This window comes from Lethenteron reissneri, chromosome 26 (genome assembly GCF_015708825.2).
Source record: "Lethenteron reissneri isolate LAM-NWPU_2019-01 chromosome 26, ASM1570882v1, whole genome shotgun sequence".
Taxonomy (NCBI): Eukaryota; Metazoa; Chordata; class Hyperoartia; order Petromyzontiformes; family Petromyzontidae; genus Lethenteron; species Lethenteron reissneri.
The window spans coordinates 18495318-18519929 of record NC_083804.1 but is presented as its reverse complement, the minus strand read 5'-3'; the positions used below and the strand labels follow the sequence as shown (position 1 = coordinate 18519929).

The window sequence follows — 24612 nt, the reverse complement described above, 5'->3', positions numbered from 1 at the left end:
AATGATACAATACTTCTGTATACAGTAAACCCGCGAAAGGCCAACAACCCCCGCAATAGCTAAATTGGTATACAAAGAGGTTGCCCGCAATAGGTCTAAACCGCACTCGATAAACCCGCAATATTCAAGGGTCTCCCGTATTGCTATTCTATCAATGTTCCATGTAAAAACTGTCAGAAATGGGGAGCAATTTTGTAGATTTTATGTCAACATATCGGATATACCCATTAACTCTTGTTGCAAGAGACATTGGTGATCAATAGTTAATGGGGACTGTTATCAATTTTATACAGCTTAGTTTCTAGTCATCTATAAAATGATAATTGTAGATGACAGCTGTCAAATATGATGGCCACTCTTACAGAAATTCATGACACCAGGAGTTTTAACAATGAATGAAAACGCTGCTGTGCTTTGGCTCTATGACCCTTGGGCATAAATATTGATCCTTGAGAAGGAAACCAGACCTGTGGTGTTGTTGTCTTGGCAAGGCATTTTACATCTCACAAGCAGAGGGAAGCCGATACCATTCGTGGCCATCACCAAAAAGGCCTGAAGCTCTGTATCAAAGGGAAAACCAGTCAACATCAATGATGTTGATGCTCATGCAATATGAAGAGACAGCCATGAGCATAATACACAAGTATGTTATTCTCAGATAACCACTTCATCATAAAATGATGAACGGCAGAGGGGCTCGATGGGGTCACACATATAGGGGGAGATTCATGGGTTAAGTGGGGCTGATAGGCAGGCCCGATATTCTCATGGATAATGTTGATGCCTACAACAAAGAATAACTCTTCCTCAGGAAGGTCTTCTATCATCAATCATTGGCTACGTATTTTTGCTCTGCAAACCGGAATCATCCCGAGGTGCATCCAGGCTTGATGAGCATTTTACAGATCCTTTATCAGATGGAGTCTACTTGTGTACATGCCTGGAAGGACTGTCCCACTACAAGATAAATGAGATTAAGAAGCAGCAGATAAGTTTACTCAATGCACTCCTTGATGGCCATGGAATAGCTTTGACAATGTAGCTATGTGGGTTATGTCTTACTAACAACGGGCATCAACTTAAGGCCAAAATAATAACATGAGAGAGTGGTGTGGCTAACACCACTGCCATCTCTCCTTTTATAAATGTTTGGATGCTAAACCAGGTACTACTTATTTAAGGCTGAAAAGACAGGAGGTTCAGGACAGATTCTAAACCCGCTTGCTACTGTTGTGCTTTATGGCCAGTAACTGAAACCGGGTCACAGGAATCCATAGCGCAGTGAGTGCACCTCCACTCAGCAGCGAGTAATTTCAAATACCCTGGGGAGATACTCATGGTTTTATAAATAACAAGTGCCATTTTAAGACGGCATAAAGGGATTGGACAATAAGCAAACATAAACATTGTTGCCCTACAGTCACCAGTCAGGTTTTCAAACATATTGGGATTGCAGATTGCAATCCAAAAGTTCAGATGAAGCCACTGTTGTAATATTCACGTTATTCAATTAAGCCGCCGTCACATGGTAACTAATAGAGGAAACCTGACCACTGCACACACACACACGTGATCATGACTCACAGGCTCGTGTTCCGCTATTCAATATATTTTCTAAAAAGTTTTCGAAATCAATTTTCACGTCGCTTACATCTGCACGTCTCCAAGTGTAATAACATCGGTTGCTAAACACACACACATTCAAAACACATTCAATATAAATGTATTGAGGCTACTGCCATTAGCGATATTAAAGTCATACTTTTTTTGCTTCTTGAAAGGTATATTTTTTTGTTTCAGTAAAAAGCAGTAAAATATTAGTTTGGCCACCATCCGCCACTTATGGGGCATCACAAGTACTCCAGCCAAACACGCGAGACTGAATACCCAATCACATCCTTTAGATCCACGTGCAGCACATATCGCAGTCGGGAGTGAGACAGTAAGGCAGTGCTAACACCAACACCAAAAAGCGAACAAAAAGGATATACATTGCCTTTGATGATGTGGCAAACAGCTTGGGAGTGGGGAGTGGAGAGTGCAAAAGCCAACAAAATATTAGCCCTACCCCTGTCCTTTAAAAAACACTATCTCTTCAACTGGCCAAACAACCACCAGTAATAGCACCCCTGATCATAACCATAACTAAATAGTCTACTGTTAGGACTATCCCTCCAACTGACACAAATCCTAAAACTAGCCCCACCTCTAGTGCTTCATTAGGCTCCATTTTACTTTTTGTTCACTTTTCAGTCTTGGTGCTTACATCAGGCATTGCGAGATGCGTTCAAATATTGAAACCATTAATTATTGAATGAAACCTCACCACCCTTGCAATCTACACATTCCATCGAAAGAAATGTAATACTGCACTGGCAAGTTTACAGAGGGCAGTCTGATGGGCATTCTCTTATCAGGGGTTTCTACTCAGCGAAAAGTTGCAAGGATGCCTTGGAACCATTTTTCATATTTTACTAAACCTGGAAGGTATTGTCAGCATGTACCAACTCACCACCCAGCGATTCGAGAAACTCTTGCAATTACGGGGTCACGATACAGAGTCATGATTCAAATCAAGCCATACTTTCTATGTCCCATGTTTACCAACTTACTTGTTTTTTCACTCCTTTCCTTGCAGTTTTCTCGAAATGTAACATTCGCATATCATGTATATATCGGTCATCAATCATAATTGATCAATTGGAACATGCATTATTTGATGCATGTATCGTGACCGTCGGGCTAACTTTTAGTTGATAAATCGATGCGTCATTACATGCCCGGTTTTATCCTGCAATCACATCCAGGGGCTGTTAACATCCAAGTGTGCACACAATGCAGCAACGCTCCAGAGCACATGCTATTCAAAGGCAGCTACTTTTTTCTCCACAATTTGCGTTCCATGACAGACTTGGTAAAGCCCTGAGCCAGGCCAAGAATGAATAGGCCGCGTTTGCAAAGTCTGGCATGACAGAAACTACCAGGGTTGTCCTACGGGAGAGATGGGTGACCAAAATGGGAATGTGGAATTTTCACTATAAGCATCCAGCACAGATGAGTCCTGCCCAAAGCTTGGATGAGAAATGAGACGCTTTTTATTTATTTAAATAGAGCACTTCCATGTAACGTATTTTAAAATAATTTACATTGAAGTTGTGGATTTCGGCATGGTCTTCAATCACAAACCATTGGTTACATCATTTGACTGGGTGACCCGGAATCATCTCTAGGCGTACCCGAGCCTGATTAGCAGATCCTATATCCTATATATATGTATAGGCCTGGAAGGACACTCCCCCTCCCCAAATAATGAAGAGATTGAGAAGCATCGGAGCAAGTGGACAACATGAATGCACTTCTTGAAGGACATGAAATGGCTCAGATCTCTGACCATTTATCTTTGACATTGTAGCTGCGTGGGCCTTACATCTTACTGACGAAGGGCATCCACTTAGCTTGTTAAAACTGTACAAGTACGGTTAGTGAGAACTAAATGACAAAACCTCACACCAGCACACACAAAATACGTTGAAAACAATGGTGTAATACCCCCCCCCCCCACGCAATTAAATGAATTGTCACTATTCAGGGTAATGAAATAATCTGCTCTTGTTTAACATTGTTGTAAATGTAATGGTCTCTTGTGGCTGGAAGTGTCAAGTGACCCCCACTACATAAAATAAAAAATATATTGATCCTCACCCATGCGACTGGGTGTATGCATCTTGAGCTTAATAATTAATATTAACTACTGAAATAATGCATCTGCAGTAAACTTGCTTGTCTCCTGAGTTATTTGTGGTGTTTATCATGGCAAACCATGCAAAACTGTGTAACGTGACTGAGGAGTTTAAGAAGTAGCATTGTCTCTGAATCCTTGTTGATTCTCGTGAGCAGGAAGAATTGTGGATGAAGAGTGGTGGATAACAAGAAGTCTACTGAAAAATAGTTTGTGTCTGGAAAAAGAAATTGGTTTTGGTGGAACATTAGACCATACTGAACAAGTATAACCCGTAAAAACAAAGTCTTTCACTATAAATCCTTTATATGCGTGGCGGCTAGAGTCCTCTCGTCCTCTGGCTTGAGATGGCTGCCACCTATGGGTCAGATGATTGCATGGCAGCATTAAGCAATTGGTAATTAAATATATTTTTGTCCTAAAAAGTGTAAAATTTTGGATTTTTTTTTCACGAACATAAATTGTCACGCACAATGAGTCTGTGTGGAAAATGTCAGCTCGATTGGATCACGGGAAGTGGGTTAAAAAACGACCGAAAGATTTGCACGGTCCTAAGCAAGCAAGCAAGTGAACTTAATATAAAGGATTTAAAAAATATTGAAGACTCCGTGAGGGTATTTTGAGAAAGAGTATCTAACTTGTTAAAGGGAAAATGCTAAATATATATAACAAAAGCATCCATGTAGCTTTTCCCACAAACTATCCCCTTAAATGGTCTCAATAGGTTATCTTAGTTTGACTATTCTAAGTTTAGAGGTATTATTTTGACGCGCCGATCCAGCAAAAAGAGTGATGTACAGTGAACACAGCGTAACTACATCTAAAGTTAGAAATAATGTGTAAAGTTGAAATGCTTTATGGGAATAATAATTTTGAATGGCACAACACTTATATTTACCATCACTGAATATCCATGACTCTCAGCACGATCCTCTCATAATGTTTTGTCAATATTTTCATTTTTGTGACGAACCCATAATGCTCAGAGAAAAGCACACATAAGGGATGTCAGACATCTGTTTGTTATATCGGTTGGTTAGAATTTTACCTCTAAATTCACTAACCTGCAAGGTTAGGAACATGATGGTATTACATTTTGGTCCAGCAGGTAAGCATCTCTCATTATCATGGCTCTTACCAGGATTGACCATTTAAGACTCTTTTCCATGTGACGTATGAGTTACTGGGCACATAAATGTCCCCCGTTGGCAACACCACAACCAGTCAAACATTAACATTGCAATTTTTAGAAAATCTAGATTACTAGTCTTTCTTTTTAATTTGCTAATTGGAAGCATTATTATATGGACAGAAACGCTTTAACATCCATTTTCTAACAAATGTGCCTTGCTGGACCACATGACAAAGAGGACGGTGTCAAGGTTCCGTTACACATGAAACGATATGAGAATCAATCTTGATTATGAGGTTGTTTAAACAGTTTGGTGCATGTAGAGGTTTTGTCACTCATCACTGAACCACTTTGGATGTGGTCGAAGGTTTGATTTCCATTACAGCCGGCCAATGGGGTCATGTTATTGTTACTATTATTATGAAGGATGCTATTAGATATTAAGTGGGTATTAAACACAACAGATGTGACTCATAAGAACGGAACCTTTGTAGTGCCACATCTTAGAAACATCCACGATTTAAAAATGACTCAAGTAAATTATAATGCAGTATTTTAACAACAGTAATGTATACTCTCCAGAACTAACAGCAGTACCCAGGTATACCTTGCAAGGTATTACCCTAAGTGGGCTGTCATTGGTTTGTATGATGCTGGAGGATTTCCATTTAATTTGATCATGAAATAAAATGATATTTAATTTACCGGGTCCTTCACATGAAGATGATGAAGATGCATACTAAAGGGTGTTTGGGCTTTGCGAGACCTCGATACACAATTCACAATCTCAGCCCCACACATGATCGTTTTTACCAAAACGTTTGGAAAATTGTGTGGACATCATTGAGCGTTCCACTGTGGCGAAATGTTTACTACCTCGCCTGGTATACAGGGGCGCGTGGGTTCGATCCCGACCCTGACGCCTGTATATTTTGAGTTTGCATGTTCTGCCCTTGGAAACGTGGATTTTCCTCTGGGTTTTCCCCTCCATATTTAGAAACCTGCGTTTATAGTATTTGGCTGCTATATATTTCCACATAGGCCACTTCGTTGAGCTATCATTTGTGGTCAGGTCGCTTCTGAAAAATATCTATATAACTCAGTGGGCCTTACCTGGTAAAATAAAAAAAATAGTTTAGTTCCATTTTCATTTGCCTTTTACTGAGATAAACCGACCAACTTTACCAATTGTCTCACTTCCATTACGATTTAACTGTCAACCTGGAAGGAGGAGTGACGATGTGATGGCTCAACTCGGCAACTTGAAGATCAAGTTGGTCGATCACGCAGGGACAGATCTTATTTTACACAATTTATTTAATGATTTTAAATGAAGCTAAATGTGCTGACACCAAAGGAACACAATGGCACAATTATTCATTCCGCGTGGTATTGTCCAATTTACAGAAGAGAACAGAACTTAATAATTGTCTCGTACTGGGCAGCTGTGGCAGGAATCGACCTATTGACCGCGTGTGAATTGGCTCAGTGGTAAGGAGGCAACCCACTCGGTCCACCCAGCCACACAAAACACCAAAGTGCCAATCACGTGAACATATTTCACTCGGAATAAAGAGTCACCACGATAGATGATTCCAGAATCCACATCGTAAATCAAGTTTGAAATCTCACACTTCTGTAACAGCGTGATCATTTGTCTCAGACGTGATGGCTGCAGCCACCAAGCCGTAACAAACTGAAAGCTAACAATACACAATTTACACCTGACAAATGGTAACACTAAGTCTAGTAAAGTCAAAGTGTTAAAACATATCATTAGCAATCCTAAATTATATTCTCACAATCTGCACAAATAGGTCTGACAACAATGTGTAATCAATATCACCAATGTATTGGACAAGCTATTCAAATAACTTGGTTGATGATGACGGCTCAGCGAACAGGCTGAATGAAAGGAAGGCACAACCCAAAGCACGGTTGATTATTGCAGACACCACTTAAGGCGGTGTGTATCCTGGCTCATCCAACGCACATTTGTATCATTTATTTATAAAGTACATCCTTTTTGAGTAAATTTTTAAGGTTGAAGCCTGAATCTTAAAATGTTATGCCATGTCAGCATGATTTATGCATTACAGAGTGATGGGGCGTCTGTGCAGAAATCAGGGAAATCAATACACGTGTCCGATACATTTACACATTCTTTCTTAAATTTAAACCCACTCATTTTGCACATTGAGGCATCAGACTTTATCAATTCATGGCAACAATAAGTCTCCCAGTATACATTTGCCGCCATTAATTATGTCAAAGCCTCCGAGTGGTTACATCGGGATGCACGTGCTAAGTGGGGATGCTCAGGAAAACTGGACATTCAAAAATCCAGAATTTTAGGTGGAGCTGGATTAGAATTCGTAAATCTTCAGTTGTGTATTCAGATAAACAAATGTTCACGTTACTGTAAATGGCTATTGTCATTTGATCTTAAACAAAATGAAGCAGTTTTTTGGGTTGTGCTTTCCTTTTTAAGACAGTAAAAACAAAACTAGTGATTCTGCTTGTTCTTAAAACCGGTCAAAAAAAAAACTTAAGACAATGAAACCGAATCTCCTGGAGATATCTCAAGACTGTGATCCACAAACCCAGTCTCCTGGAGCCAATCTCCAAGATATTCAACCGAAATCCAGTCTCTTGGAACCAAATCTAAAAACTCCAATTCATAAATACGGTTTCCTGGAGCTGAGTGTCAAAATTACAAAGCTGATAGCCAGGACTCTTTCGACAATCCCCCGATCCTGCAAAATAGACTTGTGGTCTCAGAGCCAAAGAGCCTCGCACAACAGTGGGTAATGTAGCGCACTTTGAGCTGGATGTTTAACTTGAAGGGCTCATGGAGGATCCATCCATATGCTGGTCATATGCCACACTCTTGTTGCTTATGATACATTGTGTCCACTTCCACTTCAGCTCCAGCTCCAAATGGCACAGGTTTTGCGCTTCGCGCGGTAAGTGGCCCACGCCATGTATGGCTCCAAATATTTCATTTTTTGCAATAACATTTTTTTCCCAGCATCTCTTCAGAAAACATCAGCAACAATCTCCTCGCAGGCATTCGCTGGAGCTTCTTAGTTCAGTGTGCTGTTTTTAAACATTCATTTTACTTAACTATTGACCCTTATTGGTAAACAAATTATCAAAAATGATAACCATTGTGCAGTGATTACCAATCAATAAGCTGAGCCAAGTATGCATTGGTTGACAGGCGATCAAATCCAGTTGAGTTGACCAAGGGAAGGTTTTTTACTTTGTGGTAATTTCAGACGGAGCTGATGTTGAGTTGACCAAGAGCAGGTAAACATTTCAGATTCAGCCAATTTTGGTGACATTTCAAGCTGCGTAGACCTATAGGAGTTCAGGATCTTCATTTTTGGTCCAATTCATGAAACACAAAGTATCACATTATATTTAATTATCATAAGCCTTAAAAAGTCACAATCTCCAACAAATGAAAAAAAGACACTTTGCTTGCCATTGTCATTTTCCTTCGTCATTTCAATCTTACATTGACAAGACGTAGATGCAGCAAACGAAGAAGACATTCGAGCGAGTTAAACAATATCATGAGTACATCAACCAAGGCCCACACGCCTTCATAACTCTGGTGTCTGAAGAAAACGATTTAGGACGAGTTAGACTAGAAAAGAACGAGAACTTGGTGTCACGCTTGGTCCAGTTGAGCCCATTTCCGAGGGCCGATTTGGCAGATAGGCACAGAGTGAATCGCTCGCGAATCAACATGGCCAAAGAGGATACTGAAGTCGTGTAACAATGTAACTGCAACAGTAAAAATGCTTTTGATATCACGCCCTCTGATATAGCCGCCTATGATAAAGCGCCCTATGTGCCAAGGCATCTCAGCATTGTAAAATCAGATCTCATGAAGAACATTTTGAAACGGAACCACCATTGGCAGCTGTGCCTGGGGGCATATGGTGAACTAAGCATCTGGCTTGCAAAACATGCCTTAGTGTGACAGTAGGGGAGTGATGCAACCCCAACTGGGTAACACTGTAATTGGTGGAGGTTGTACTTAATGCCTAAGGTGGCATTTGAAGGATCAGCGGATGTTTACAGCTCACCTACAGCCAACTCGTGTGAGACACGGTGAGTTCGAGTGGTCCGCAATGAGTGCAGGCAACGGATCAAATATTGCCTACACTTAGCACTGGAGATTCTGATAGAGCTGTTAACGCATTGAAAGTTCTCCATATTGAAAACAATTTCCAGTAGTAGTGTTATACATTTAAAACACATTTAAAAAAATTTTCAGGAATGATAAATTATAGAATTTGGTGGAACTTATAAATATTGTGAGACAAGCAAAGACACCCTAAGAAAATATTAGCTCTGTTTTAGAGACAGGGCTTTGTATCAGATAAGAAAAGCAGGATAGCAGTTAAGTCTCAAGACATAACTTGTGGTAAACTCCACAATACAATGCATGCATGTTTTATTGGACGAATCCGCAATGAATCAAAGAGCTTAACTCTGTGTCTATTAGCCAGTGGCAAATTTGTAATTTATTCAACTAATCCTATGACAATAAAGCCGAAAGAAGAAAATGGTTGATACTTTTGTTTTTAACTCATACAAATATGATAAACAAATTTGCACACAGGACAGTGTCACAACAAATGGTAGTGTGGTTGCGTGGCAGTCTCAATGTGACACAGCAGTCAGAGGGCCGGCCTCTCCAATGCATGGCGCATCCTGTAGAAGAAAGTCTACCAACATTCTACATTCACACACACAATCGAATCACGGCAGTGTTCATGATCCATTCGAATCTGCAAGGATCGACTTCCCAGATCCATTAATTTAAGTCAATACATTGTTCAGAAACAATGCTCCATCCACTCGACATCTGTTGAACACGTGGCCAATTAAAAACAAAATTACTCGTGCGGCACCTGGGTAACCAATTTTAGTTTCGGCGATGCCTTTCGTAAAAAAAAAACCCTTCCCACCCGTGGCTTTTACAACACAAGGTGCGGGGTGAGACATACCAGGGTATGTCAACATTTGGATGAGCAACCCCCTGGACAAAATCGAATCCAAGGGGATGGCATCAAATGATGAGAACAGGATGGTTCACCTCGCCCTTGTTTTCCCTCCTGATTGAACAGCAAGTGCTCCACTCTCATGCCCTCTGACTTACTTACTAATTTTAGGTCGCCTGGTGGTGCAGGAATGTGCTCTTTCTCTGCAAATCGTGCATTCCCTAAGCCTCAGTCTGCACTCTAGGTTCTTCAGATGGCTTAGAGTCCTTTTTTTCCCTGTGTTTCTCTCTTATGTACCATCTCAGTTCGATCAGGAGTTCTGCTCCCATCACTTGTTCCCTTTCTGAAGCCCCTCTCGTTCGTTTGTGTTAAACAGAGATCCCTCTCTCATCTTCTACTCCTTGAAGTCCATGTTGGGTTTGGGACCCTCTGTCTATCGCTCCTGACTCTGCTGCTGTTATTCCATTTATTGCAGTGGCTGCAACAGCCACCAATGCAAATAATTGTATTTCGGCCAACAGTTGCTGTTGTTGCTATTAGCCTGTTGCTGAGAATACCTGCTGCAACCCCTCCTCATCCATCTGCTGCTATTGCCACCCGAGAATGCATCCAATGTTGCTGTCAAAGCTTTTACTGTTATCCTCTTACACATGCCGCTACTACTGCAGATTTACCCGCACTCACAATTCCGCCATATATTCAGATGCCACTGCTCCTTTTAAGTCCCACTGTTGTCAGTATACCTCCCTTTGCAATATCCCCACTACCTCCTGCTTGTTTTCTGTATACTTGTCCAACATTTCCTCCTTCTCCTGTTCCTCCACTTCTCAGTGCATCAGCTGATATGAGTACAACTTCTCTCTCTCCCATTGGTCCTGCAGCTCCTGCTGCTTGCTGATATGCCTGCTGTAGTTGTTGGTGTAATTAGAACTCCTGTAAGTTTTGCTACTCTGTCAATGTTTATACTGTTCCAGACACTCCTATTGCTTTGATCGTATTCTTTTCCAACTGCTCCTGCTACACCAATGCTTCCAATTCTTCTGCTATTCCTGCTGTTGTCACCACTGATTCGACATCTCCTCCTCCACCACCTTGTGACCCAACTTATGCTACCGATGCCACCGCTACTACATCCAACCACTGTCAGTCCTGCTGCTGCTGATGATGGAGCTGATACACATATTGCAACCTCTCCTGTACCTGCTGTAGCAGCCAATTCCACAGGTACTCGTTCAACACTAGCTGGTCCTGCCACTTCTGATGCTGCCATAATGCCTCCTCCCTCCCCCCAACCCCCGGCTCCAGCTGCTGTCACTGCAGCTCCTCTGCCTCCTATTCAGTCCATCTGCTGCTGTGACTGATGCTGCTGCTGTGACTGATGCTGCTGCTGTGACTGATGCTGCTGCTGAGCACTGATGGACGTATGTAGGGAGCCGGGGGATGTGAAGGGTGGTGGGGAGGCGGGGGGCGGCAGGGGCTGGGGGTGCACGAGCGCCAGTTTTGGGGGCAGCTCAGGGGGGCACATCCCCCCCCCTGGCATGAAGCGCGCGGCCTCCCCGCCACCAACACTGCCGGTGATTGAGTGGCGCGCCTTGTTCCGCAAGGCCTCCGCAAAGCTGACCTGCAGCACAACCGCGACAAATACCACCACCACGTCACACGCCGCGGGTCAAGAGAACATGGCGCACACACAGCATGCAGCCCCCTTCACGTTATGTGGAATGAGTGCATGAATTAATTAATGGGTGTTTTAATGAGTTAATGGCTGAATAAGTGGATGATTAGGTTAATTAAATAGTGTTATTTGTACAATTCAGTATGGGTGTTAATGTGAACGAGTCGAGCAAAACCTCTCGGAAGTCGGATTTGAGTTGGGTAACAAATCAAAGTAACCCAGGAAGGCTCCTCGAAATTTTTTAAGAAACCAAAAACACAACTCAGAGCAGAATGCGGTTTGCGTGCTAATAAAGCCGTGCATATCGGTTCCGCGGTCTGTCTGCATGCATAAGGCGACAGCCAAGAGCTTTGCCGGTAACAGTAGTTTTGTTGATAAATTATTCTTGTTTTTTACAGTAATACCTCTATTAACGAAGTAGATGCATTCCATGGTGTCTCTTCGTTGTCAGAAACTTCTTTGCCAGAGGAAAAGGGATGCGTTCCAGGAGTTCAGAGAAGGGGGGTACAATAGGAAAACATTGGTGCACAGAAGCCTTCACTTTGTCCGCTTGGTTGACAATGGTCTTTAAGGTGGACTGCTCGAGCAATGGAGGGCAGCAGAGGGAAGTCTAGCGAAGAATGCCGCTGAATGGCTGCTGATAATATAACCAAACCTCACTGGATTGTGCCTACAGGGTGCGCACAGCATTTCGATTTTTACTCTTTTGAAATGCTTCTCATAAGTTCAAAAATTAGTTTTCGATTTTTTTTGTTAATGTTTTCGATATTTTTTTGCAAATATAGAGGGTCAAAGGGTCCAACCATGGCCAAATTCGTTTAAAATGAGCTTCGTTCCCTGAGGAGTCGTTAACAGAGGTATGACTGTAATTATTTACATTGTTATTTGTTTTGAAAAGCATACTTTAATGAAAAAAGAAATAGTCAAGAAAATAAAAGTAAGAAAAAAACCAGAGAGAGTGACAGTGTAGTACCCTTGGATGCCTCTTCAGCCATCCACATGCTCTGGGAGTGCTATCACTTTTTAACAAGCATTTTTTTAAAGACAAAATATATTCCATACACCAACTACTCTTTTGCAAAGAATGAACCTAGGCGTTCAATCTTTCATTCATGGTGATAGCAAGTGACTTAGATTAAACAATATAGTTGTGAGTCTTACATGTCATTACATTGTAAATAATTAGTTGTTAAAATGTAATCAACTGTTATCAAGTGCTTTTTTTAATGTTGGATTTTAATTATGTGTAAATGTTCTTTAAATCACATCATTTTGCAAGTATTAGTCCGGCGCCAAGAGGTTTCACTGTAAATTAACAAGGTAAAGGAATGTGCACAAAATGAATGAATTGATAGGCCTGCGACCTGCAGGCCCCGACGTGGGTTTCAATTGAGTGAATGAGCAACAGAATGATTAGATCGATGTGTGAACGAATGAGCGAGGGAGGGGGACCTGGTATCTGCGGGCCTCGGCGCGGGATTTGCAGCAGAACTCCACAAGCGCCACGAGCATGGCAAGGCCAAGGCCCCCGACGAGGATGTAGAAGACGCCGGCCACGTTGCTCAGGCTCAGAGCGCTGGTCTTGTCCTGCTCGCGACATGCACGGTGTGGCATGCCGATGGGCGCACGGACGGGAACGATAATACGGGACGACGCACGGGGCCGACCAAGTGATGCAAGGTGGGAGTGGACACGATAAGGCGATACACGAGTGGCGGACACAGGGGATGACACAGAATTGAAAATGGTGGAAAAGTAGAGCCATGCAGAGAACCGTGGAGGTACACAGATAGGGTGGACACAGGCGTGACAGAATGTGTGTGCCCATGGGTGGGCACACAGACATCACATAATGCGGATTCCATTGGTGGCAAAATAGGGATGACACACAAGACACCACATGGACAAGTGGACAAGGATGGGATAGAACACATAATGGGTCACACAATGAGTAGATGACCAGGTGGACACCAGAAGAAGAGACACGGACCAGATGATGTGTGTAAATATAACAGCACATACAGGAGACACTTAGACAGATGGACAAATAAAAGGGTGGAAACATGAGAAACAGGTGTGAATTCAATGCTTTAAAACCCCATTTCTTCTCTAACTCAGCATGCAATTCAAGCTCGCTTAAATGTGGTGACACAAGGAGTCTCCGTAGAATTTTCAAGGTGAATTTACAGTGCACCTGTCACAAGCAATGCAGTTGACTCTACAAATGTTGCACAAACACGCCTGCTTCACATATGCATCTGTAAACATTGTTGCTTGTTGCCAACAGTACAGTTGCATGTTACATTATCTGTGACATACACACGTCCCGTTATAGCCTGACTCTGGCCAGCTGACAGTTAATCTTATGCTATTCACGAAGCAGAGAATAAGGAGTTGATTGTCCAATGCATCCCACCATTCATGGTTTCCATTGGGCAGTCATTGTCGATGTGATCCAAGATGAACTGCCCTTCATAGGTCACTAAACATTGACCGCTTTTTGTGTGATTATTTACAATGTTTGTACAAGTCATAAACTTCTTGCCAAATGCAGACCAGATAACATGCATGAGGGCTTCCCCATATCGTGTTGTTTGACTATACTTTATCACGATGCTCAGTGTATGTTGATGGTGGTAAAGCATACACGTAGGAGTATAGAAAGTAGATTTATAATAATGGATTTAGCTGGACCTTGCTGTACACACAGAGCCCTGCTGCCAACTAAGACAACCTGTCACAGGCTCGGGTCTATTTACTTTCCGATATTGGTTGTATTCAGACTCATTTGGTCAAAGGGCATAGCATAAGCAGGAACATATTCCTGGCGTCTGTTATCACAAAATATGAATAGCAGCGCAATCATCAAGTAATCCGCAATTTTAATGGATTATGGGCATCTGAGAGTGGCATTTGGACAAAGTAATTGGCCAGAATAGTGTGTGTTATGTAATACAAGCAACAGAATTTACACCGAGGGACAATGCTTCCTGTGGAGAATTGAACAATATTGTAAAATGCAACTGGATTACACAAGACGAGGTTACACTTTTTCATTCCAGCTTAAGGGACTCATCAAAAAGATGAGCTTAAAACTATGCCTAAGTTATGGAAAAACTACATGTACAGTTCAATAAATATGCTTTAAAGTCTGTTGTGGCTGAATCACTGTTGAGCCAGATTTCAATTGTCCTGCCTTGTGTCACAACACAAGCTATACACAGACAGAAATACAAACCAACGTCACTCAATCATGTGTTTCTTTGACTGGGTGAGAGCCCACACTGTCTATTTTGCAAAACCGGGATTCATGACCTGCGCTCATCTGTGTCATTACTCAAATTGCATCATATGATTTACAAATTCATCCCAATTGTGCAATTTAGGATCACAGTCATGTGGTGGCAAAACACCTGATCCATCGACTCTTTGGGCAGCATGGTATGCGTCACCAAATGGTAAAACCCCGAAAAAGACCACTGAACCAATCTGCTGTGCCCTCAACTCTCAACCAACGAGTGCCTCCTCAACAAACTGCCTCATTAATCGCAACTGTGAGACAGTGCTCTTGCACACTGTTGTTGATAGCGACTCACGCACCTCATCACCAAAAAGCCATTGTCAATCCACTACCGAATCATTATCATCCATCATTATTCTTGAGCATGGTCCATCATTCCTGCCAGCCATGACGTGTTCTGCCCAAGCCCATTTAATTTCCCTAACAGTTTAAATCATGTGATCAACCTGCAATTGTTTTGTTTTAGAAGGTTCTCTGTATCATTATTTTATAATGTATGTTCTATAACCCACCCATTACTCTTTCCATATCTCAATGTAGATTAAAGCAGGCTTGTCCCCATGGTTATTTTTGAACTATTCTTTTTTTGCAATGAATGAACATTATTCTGAATCGTATGTAAATTCATCCCAATTGTGCAACGCACGGATTAAAAAAAAATTCCTGAGGTACATTGGGACGTTATTTTTCAAGGTCAGATTTAATTTATTACATTATTATAACATTTCCTGTAGTTTATTCTCATCGAACATAACAATGGCTGTCGTCAACAACTATGATGGTTAATGTTTTCTCTATTCATACCGATGCATCGATTCTCCAGTACAGTTTTCAGCAAATACATTCTGTCACGGTGAATAACTTTTTTTTAAAGCATGTAGCCTTGTCCAACTCTTAGTATGTATGTTGGTACATTATTCATATACTCATAGTTTTTATTTCTAAATATATTTTATTCAGGCCTCGGTGATTGACTTAAACTTTTGACTCTCATCAATTTAGAATGCCCTTTCCTAGCCTAAAAATGCAAGGCTCAAAGATAATTGAATTTCATTCGTCTATTCACTTATCTGATTCACAGTATGTGTATTTGCTCGATGGTGGGAAACCTTTCCCGCACTCTGCTTGCTCCAGTGTATGGTCGATCTCTAATTGTTTTCATTACTCTTTCCCCAATGATCTTTGTGAACAATGTATGTACTGTATGTAGGATAGGCTACCATTCCACGTTGCAAATTCAGCCCTCTATGCTGCACAAGTCAAGTCAAATGTAAAATACAATGAGTAAAATTAGATGATTTTGCAGACTGACCATCAATCTTGATAGACAAAGGTAACTAGGTTTAAACTGGTGGCTGCCCGTATTTGAACCAAGGCTACTGGTACAGTAGACTGGCAAATACTATAATCAGCTTAAGACACAGATCCAGCACGTCATGAATCCACAAAACTGCATTTTCCAAGTCATTATTTCAAGAATTGGCTCCAGGAGCCCAAGTTTCAAGATCAGTGTCTCTAGACTCATCTCAGGAAACAAGTTCAAGATCTTGGGGAATGGTTCCAAGACACCTGGTCTGAAGATTAGCATCTTCATCTTCAGACTTGCATCCAGGAGACCAGCTTTCAGGAGTAATGTCTTAAGACTCGGCTCCAAAATACCTAGCTTTAAAATCAACATTGAGACTTGGCTGGAGACTGGGTTCGGACCACCTACTTATTTCAATGAGATAGAGTGACCTGGTATCTAATTCGATGGAAAAAGAGTGACCTGCATCAGATTAGCTGGGATATTGACCTGGTTCTCTGATTTGCAGAAGTAAAAAGACTGATTGGCTAGATTGGAGCAACAAGTCTCTAATGTTAATCACACCGTTGCATGAAAACCCACTCTACCATGGCCTCAATGTTTCTGGAGGCAGAATGCCCCCTTTTCCCCCTATGGTCCTGCCACTATCAGAGCTCTCCCCCGCCAAAGCCACCTGGCCACCCCTTGAGATGCGCCTCAAGCCCCGTGGTGGCGTGGGGTCACAACACTCACCTTGCTCTGGGCGTCCTTGGCACCACACTCTCCCTTATCGTACCACCACTTGTTTTTGAGTTTGTCTAGCGTCCCGAGCTCGCTCAGTTTGAGCACCGCTAGGTTTACCCGGGTTCTGGGGGGTCGAGTGGCGCACAGGACGAGTGTGGGAGGAGGGCAGATCGAGCCCGATGTTGTTGAGCCCCAGTCACCAGGATTTAGGTGGGCAGGTGGTGTCAGGAAAGCAGAGACAGAGAGAACAACCAAGAGGACGGGACGTGACGCAGACAAAGAGAGAGGGAGAGAAGTGGAATAAGAGAATGCGGCGAGAGAGTAAAGGAAAGGGAGGGTGAGATGAGATGATAGAATGTATGGAGGGAGAGAGTGGGAGATGTAGGATAGTGAAAAAGAGTGGAATATGGAGGGAGAGTAATAGAGAAGTGACATAAAATATATAGGGTAAAAAAGGAAAAGAAAAGAGGGAGAGATTTTGGAGAGCGAACATACAAGAGTGGAAAAGATGGAAAAAGACAGAGAAAGAGGTGGAGAAATGAAGAGAGACATAAGACGGAGTGGAAATTAATGGGTCAGGGGAAAGTGATTGCGAAGGGAGGAGAAAGAGGATATAATAGAGGGAGGAAAGTTAGTGCCGAAATGAGAGGGGAGATAGAGAAGAAAATGCAAAAAGGTAATAAGAGTGTTTCAGAGATAGGAAGACTTAATGGGATTGGGAGAAAAGGGTTTAAAGATAAAATAAAAATAGGGCCAAGAGAAAAGATAACAGGGGGACATGTGTGTAGGGGAAAATAAATGACAGCATGCGGAAACAGGGTACAGAATAAATAAAATAAAATAAACCGGGAGTTGAAGTGATGAACGGAGAGGCATGCAGAAATATTGAGGAAGAGAATGGGTGATAGGCATAGTGAAAATGAAAACAGTGAAAAGTGAGGGAAAAGAGTGTATATACAAAGAAGAAAAGAGCGATAAGCCAAGGTGAGAGAGTTTGCAAGGGAGACAAAGTGGTAGTCAGACAAATAAAACATGATAAGAGAAAGAAGAGTACCGAGTTAAAAAAAAATGTGATAATGGAGGCAGAGAGAATAGTAGAAGTTTGAAGAGAGGAGAAAGAGAGACAGAGGCAGACACACAATAGGACGCACGGGAGGGCGGGGCAACATAACAAACATAACAGCAGTTATGTTGTGTTACTCCGAATGATGTCCATTCCCATCAGGTCCGCACGTGTCAATGACGTCACAGCCCCACCACCAAATCCTCTCTGAACTGGCCACCCAGACCGCACTACGGCAGGGATGAGCGACCATTGAGATTCATAACCACCTACCAATTGGAAAAAAACAGTCACTGTTATTACGATACCCAGCACGTGTCACTTAAAAATCTACGATTCATCAGTCTAATTTTTGGTAATCCTATTTTGTAAATGTGGATTTGGCTATGTATTCTCAATGTGATGCTTCGTTAATGGGAAAAAATACTTGAAAGTGATCTTAAAGTTGATTCGGTGACGTCACTACGGTAATGTACCAGAATGGAAATCATGCAACCGACATCACTCGTGCCGCAGCTTCGGTGACGTCAGACTTGAAAGTATTTTTTCTCATTCATGAAGCGTAAATGTCATATGGGACAAGGCCAGGACACACAGGTGTGGGTTCCATCTTTACGCAAGTTCGAGAACAAACCAGACTCAGGTGAGCCACATTGGCGAACACTCTTTATGATAAATGATAGGCGAGTTAGGGGCGTGGTGGGACGACGTCATCACGAGTCGAGCACGTGGCCCCCGCGGAACCTGAAGAATAATCGACGGTCACGTGATCACGCCCGTTCGTCAGTGCTGGATCACGTGACAAGTTCGCATTCGAGGTACGACCTAGTGGCTGACATTGTCATCATAATGCTAATACTGCAATGATAATAATATGGATAATAAATGCATACCAGTCAACCCCTTATCAGTGCCTACCTTATTACAGACCAATTCAGACCTTATTTGTCACCCCGTGCCCTTATACATCTCAACGTTCATCCTACAAAGTCCCATCACAAGGGAGAAACACAAACAAATAGACACAAAATATGTTTTTCCCAAATTGAAACGGCTATACGCCGTGTGGACCTGAAAACTCAATTTCCTTGTGCAAGAAAACGGGTAAACCATATGGGTTGACATGTATGTAAATGTGTAAAATATATACCGTAGGTCTTCTTATTCAAATAAATTCCAACTTTTTTTTATCAGGTTACATCATGAGATGAATAATTATATTCGGAATTTTCATTGAGCGGTGGGTGGACCCATCTTGTTTGACATCAGACACTACCATAAAATGCCTCTTGAAACCAAACTCAATTGAATTGAAATTTAGGGGTAAAGTCAGAAAGGCTGTACAAATAAATATAAAATTTCGATTTAAAGCTTTCGTGACTGCAGAGATTCATCTTCTTGGTTCTTTCGGTTAAGTCACGTAGAAGGGAAGTAATAAAATAATAAAAATAAAACATAATAAAATAATTCTCACAACGTTTCAGGCCACAACGCAAGCAGCCGTCCTCAGGTGAAGACCAGGTCTGTCGGGGAGACAGAGTCTGAATGGTGTTTCATTCAGACGCTGCCTGGTGTTTCATTCAGACTCTGTCTTCTCGACAGACCTGTTCTTCACCTGAGGACGGCTGCTTGCGTTGTGGCCGAAACGTTGTGAGAATTATTTTATTATGTTTTATTTTTATTATTTTATTACTTCCCTTCTACGTGACTTAACCGAAAGAACCAAGAAAATAGATATTAGTTTAAAAAATTTGTACTCTGTTCGCGCACTATTTATGCTGCACGCAGTGGTGGACACAGCACTCTGCAGTCACTCCGCTTGCATTGATGTACCACCACATCATTATGCGGTGGTGATGGTACACGTACACTGTATTCTCCTTGGATATCACTATTCACTCAAAAATATAATAAAAGTAAAAGCTGTTGAAAATTACGTTTATAGAATTGAAGAAGTAAAAGTTTAATTTATATTACACATACGTGAAATAAATTCAATCCTTTTAATTTTCGATTTAAAGCTTTCGTGACTTCAGGGATTCATCTTCTTGGTTCTTTCGGTAAAGTCACGTAGAAGGGAAATAATAAAATAATAAAAATAAAACATAATACAATAATTTTCACGATGTTTCGGCCACAACGCAAGCAGCCGTCCTCAGAATTATTTGATTATGTTTTATTTTTATTATTTTATTATTTCCCTTCTACGTGACTTTACCAAAAGAACCAAGAAGATAAATTCAATCCTGTTGAAAAAATCTTTCCAGGCTTCCACATTCAGCGAATCTCAGCCTTCCACCTTTGCTTTATGGTGACGGTTACTTGGCTTAATCAATACAGCAGCGAGTTTTATGTGATATTAAATTACAAATATTAAACTGTAAATATGTATTTGTTATTACATCATAAAGTGGGAGTGAATGTTCATGTTATTTACGTGTAAATGTAATATAAACGTGATAATTTAGCATGACCTAATTACTGTATTTTGTCAATATTCCAAACTTCCCCTATAATCCGGCTTCAAGATGTTTTACTGCGTTTCTAAGGTCCCTTCAATTGCTAGGTAGTGCACCTTCTCACATGGCTTGCCTTTGGATTTGTAATCCCCCGAGGGCACCGTTACGTTGCAATCATTTGTTATTGTCCACACAGATGGAATTTAGTTCAGTAGTTGTGAACCTGTGAGTGCCCCCCCCCCCTTCTATGGGAGTGTGAAAGTGGAGGCTGGGCTACTTTTGGGGGGGGCCATACCAAAAAGGTTGAAAACCATTCATGCAGCTAAATAAAGTTACTGCGCTTGAGAATCCATTTAAGCACAGGTGGCAGAGTGTCCTGTGCCACCCAGGCACCGAGACAAAGTACCCACATTTTTTTTAAAAACATAAGTGATAAATGTTTAATTCAAAGAATGTATAGCACTATAGCCCTTTGCCAATCCACTGCTGGATGAACGCGTCCCCATGCCATGTTGGTCATAAGGCTATTTGCCCATACTTCACCGTGCCGGTCAGTGCGGGATGGTGAAGGGGGCAGGGTTCAGGACCTATTCACAGTTGGTGAACCAATGCACCAGTATCCCAACATAAGTGATATTGTAACACAAAATAAAGAGGTAAAAACAGAGGTAGGGTTCAGGCCTACGACTGCCTGCTCAAGCCACTGCTCGCAGAAGGACCTCCACTATGGGGACTTCCAGGGAGCCCCACGAGAGGGGACTTGGGTTTCCTCTTCTATGCTTGCCATACGTTGTTGTAGAGCAGCGGTGGGGAACCTTCTTTCTGCTAAGGGCCATTTGGATATTTATAACATTATTCGCGGGCCATACTAAATTATCAACTTAAAAATTAGCCCGTTATATTTGGTCAAACATTTAATTAACTCACCCCTAATGCGATGGCTGGAACTGCTTCTCTTTGGCGAGGCGTGTGATGTTAGCCGGTATTGACGATGTTGCTGCTACCCGCAACTGTTTTGCCAGGTTTGCTCCTAGATTTATTGAATTTCGAGTCCCGCCTGCAGTTGCCTTGGCAGGGCCACACCAAATGATTTCGTGGGCCTCATACGACCCGCGGGCCGGACGTTCCCCACCCCTGCTATAGAGGATTCCGTACCCACACTTTACCTCATCACACGTGTCCTGCCAATTGACTGTGGTGGTGTACCCATTGATTACAGCATCCATCCAGCAGTGTTATATATGTTAACGCCGTTTTAGCAGAACCGAGTATAACATTAAACTCACTACTGGTGTCTCAAACGAGCGTTAGTGACCGCGAGTCGGTGCTCGAAATTCCATATTGCGATGGCGAGGGCCAAACCCGTTTATCAAAATGGGGAATATTTTATCACTGAACAGAAAATTGTAAAATATCATTGCAGTATTACTACATTACGTTTTGGGTATCAAGATATAACTAAATTGTGTTTGATGCAAACCTTGATTCAAATGTATTCGATGGTAGTGGACTATCAATCAACCGAGTGATTTATTCGAGATGCCAATTAAGCGGACGTCCGTGTCACCGCCGATTATTGCGGCAAATTTACATTGCCAGGCCGATAAATCGAGCGTTCGAGCACTCCGCGCGATTAATCGACTGCTGAGCCCTCACGCTCAGGGTGATCCATCGAGCAACTTGGCTTGCCCAGAGAGATTAATCGACCGTCAGCCGAGTTCATGAAACTGCAGAGCCCAGCACATTCAGGTCAATTAATCAAGTTATTGAGTCAAAGTAACTCAGGTCCAATAAATAAAAAGCCGAGTTTCTTTAATACCCAACCAGATTAAATCGAGCCACCGAGCTGGTCAGAGTAACCACCAATTGTGCATCTAAAGCCACTCATGGTGGCTGCTGATAACTCCGAGTGGAACGGCCCTCTCCGTGTGTGGCTTGTAACGCCGTACAAGGGCTGGTGGGGGATAAGAAATTACCGGCCTTAACGTTTCTGACATCGGCCAGTCGTTAAGCCCATTCATGACGCACTTGTCCGAATTTTACCAATATTCTCTGTTCACAATTTTCATGCTGCCAATGACTCGGAATCACAAAATGTGTGCCTCGTAGTGGCTTGTTCGCGATTACTGGAGAAAATTTGAGTAGTCCTTCTTCAACCTCATTCAGACCAGGATCCAGTTTCATAAAAAAATAAACCTGAAGTGTTAACATTCCCCTTTGCATTGACTCAGAGGAAACTAAAGGCTACGTGGATCCACAAGGTCAATGTTCTCGGAAATCGTCAGCAAACATCGCCAGTAATGATCCATTAACCACGAGCAACTTGTTTGGCAATGGAATGAAGTGAAAGAGTTCTCAGCCAATCAAAGTAGACTTTGTTGAAGAGTGCGTTTTGCTCAATGATAGGTCTACATACTATAAATTAATCCGCAGACATTAATCTGCTGAAATCGCTCAAGGATCCATCATGGTCCATAACAGTATTACTACATGATAACATAAAACTGTCACACATTCACTTCCAGATCCCACTCATATACTCAACTGAAGTCTCTTGTTTGTGATCTGATTGGAAGCTGCTGTCCCAACTGCCCAGGAGGGGGGCAAGCTGCAGTCAGCTTTGTTTAGATTATCCAGCAACTACGTTTTTACAAAAAGAAATGCCGGGGTAACCATTGCCGCCTCTGATTGCTGGTAATTATTTCTCTAAACTACCACGATGGATTATTGCCTGAAAGGGAAATGTTAAAGCACTTAAAGCCATTTTATGCAACCAATGATGGATTAACTGACCAATTGGCTTCCATAAGTTATTCGATGCTCCCTTTGCAGCTCCAGTCGATTAATCGATTGTCAGAGTGGGGCCGGGGCGAGGAAGCGATGGCCGGGCGAGGCCGCACCTTTGAGTCCCCGCCCCCGCTCCCGCACTCGCCCTTATCAAACCACCACTTGTTCTTTAGTTTGTCCAGGAGGCCCTGCTCGTTGAGCTTTAGCACAGCCAGGTTCACGGCACTCCTTGAGCCACCGCGCGGCAGGGAGACAATAATAATCATCATCACCATCATCATTACTCACGGCCGAACGATGTGGCCATCATCATGAGCATCGTCAATCATCAGACTGAACACGGTTATTGTCATACACATCGTCTTCATCACCACATTTCATTGGCTACATGAACATGATTGCAAATCCAAGTGTGGTTTTCCAGGTCGGGCTGTGGCTTGTTGAACCACGCACTATTATGGGCATCTAATTCAGCTCGTGGTAAATTCCTGCAGTGAATGACGAAAGCTTTCGTGAATACATTCTTACCGTGCAATGCAACCCTGAAAACCACACTTGAATTATGAGTGGCTACGAAAACTTACTTTTGTTGAAATGACCGTAAATATCATAATCGTCACTGCCAGTAAGTAATATAATAAACATGTCCTGTACGACCAACAGTCATCATCCCTTTCAGTGATGCGTACTGCCCAAGCCCACTTACTTTTTTGAACAGACACCTTGTTCTCCATGTTGTTTGTCAGTCCACGTGTTTCAGATACATTTCATGACCAGCAATATCCACTAATTGAAAACATTACTTCGTCAAATGTACCGTACGTCTGTAGAACTTCTTTCCCACTGTACATAGCCAACCGTGCTAATCGAAGGTTGTACATAGAACAGGACACCTGATGCAGCAAGTGATGAAAAGGAAACATACACTATTTGGACACATCTGTAGGATGGACAACAACAGGAATATTAAAAGTGTGTTGTTCGGAAAAATTGAAGGAACCGGAAAGAGAGGAAGACCTAACAGAGAATGACTTGACGACATAAGAGGTTGGTGCCAGAAAGATGCACACTACTTGAGCATATTGGCACAAGACAGCGGAAAGTGGAATCAAATGATGACATTTGCAGTGGACACCTATGGGCTATTTGCCGATGGATCGTGATAATAATGCTGTTTCTTATAGCACTCCGTTTACCAAGAATGTATCCTGAGCACTATAAGAGATATGCCTGTAGTCCATTGCCATTCCTTGTTTTAAAGACTCATTTGGCTAGCGAATAGGAGATGGGTCCATGCTTTAACCATTTATCATTTAATACATTTTCTTTCCGCCATACAGTATCAGAATAGGTGATAATTTCAATGAATGCTGCAGCCTCTTCTTCTTGGTTTTTTCGGTAAAGTC

The 24612-nt window shown here is 42.1% G+C and overlaps 1 protein-coding gene across 7 annotated transcripts in view; it reads right to left on the bottom strand.

Moving 5' to 3' along the window:
* Positions 1 to 1588: 1588 nt before the first annotated feature.
* LOC133347769 (glutamate receptor 4-like) overlaps positions 1589 to 24612 on the bottom strand; it is an 85040-nt gene continuing 62016 nt past the window's right edge. For 3 of the 7 annotated variants that reach the window (XM_061560354.1, XM_061560355.1, XM_061560356.1), the window contains exons 15-17: positions 16907 to 17021; positions 13020 to 13154; positions 1589 to 11513 (exon numbers count right to left, since the gene is read on the bottom strand). In XM_061560354.1, the coding sequence (XP_061416338.1) occupies positions 11229 to 11513; positions 13020 to 13154; positions 16907 to 17021 (535 nt within the window). In that variant the 3' untranslated portion in view covers positions 1589 to 11228. The other 4 variants (XM_061560357.1, XM_061560358.1, XM_061560352.1 and 1 more) reach the window with 4 other exon arrangements.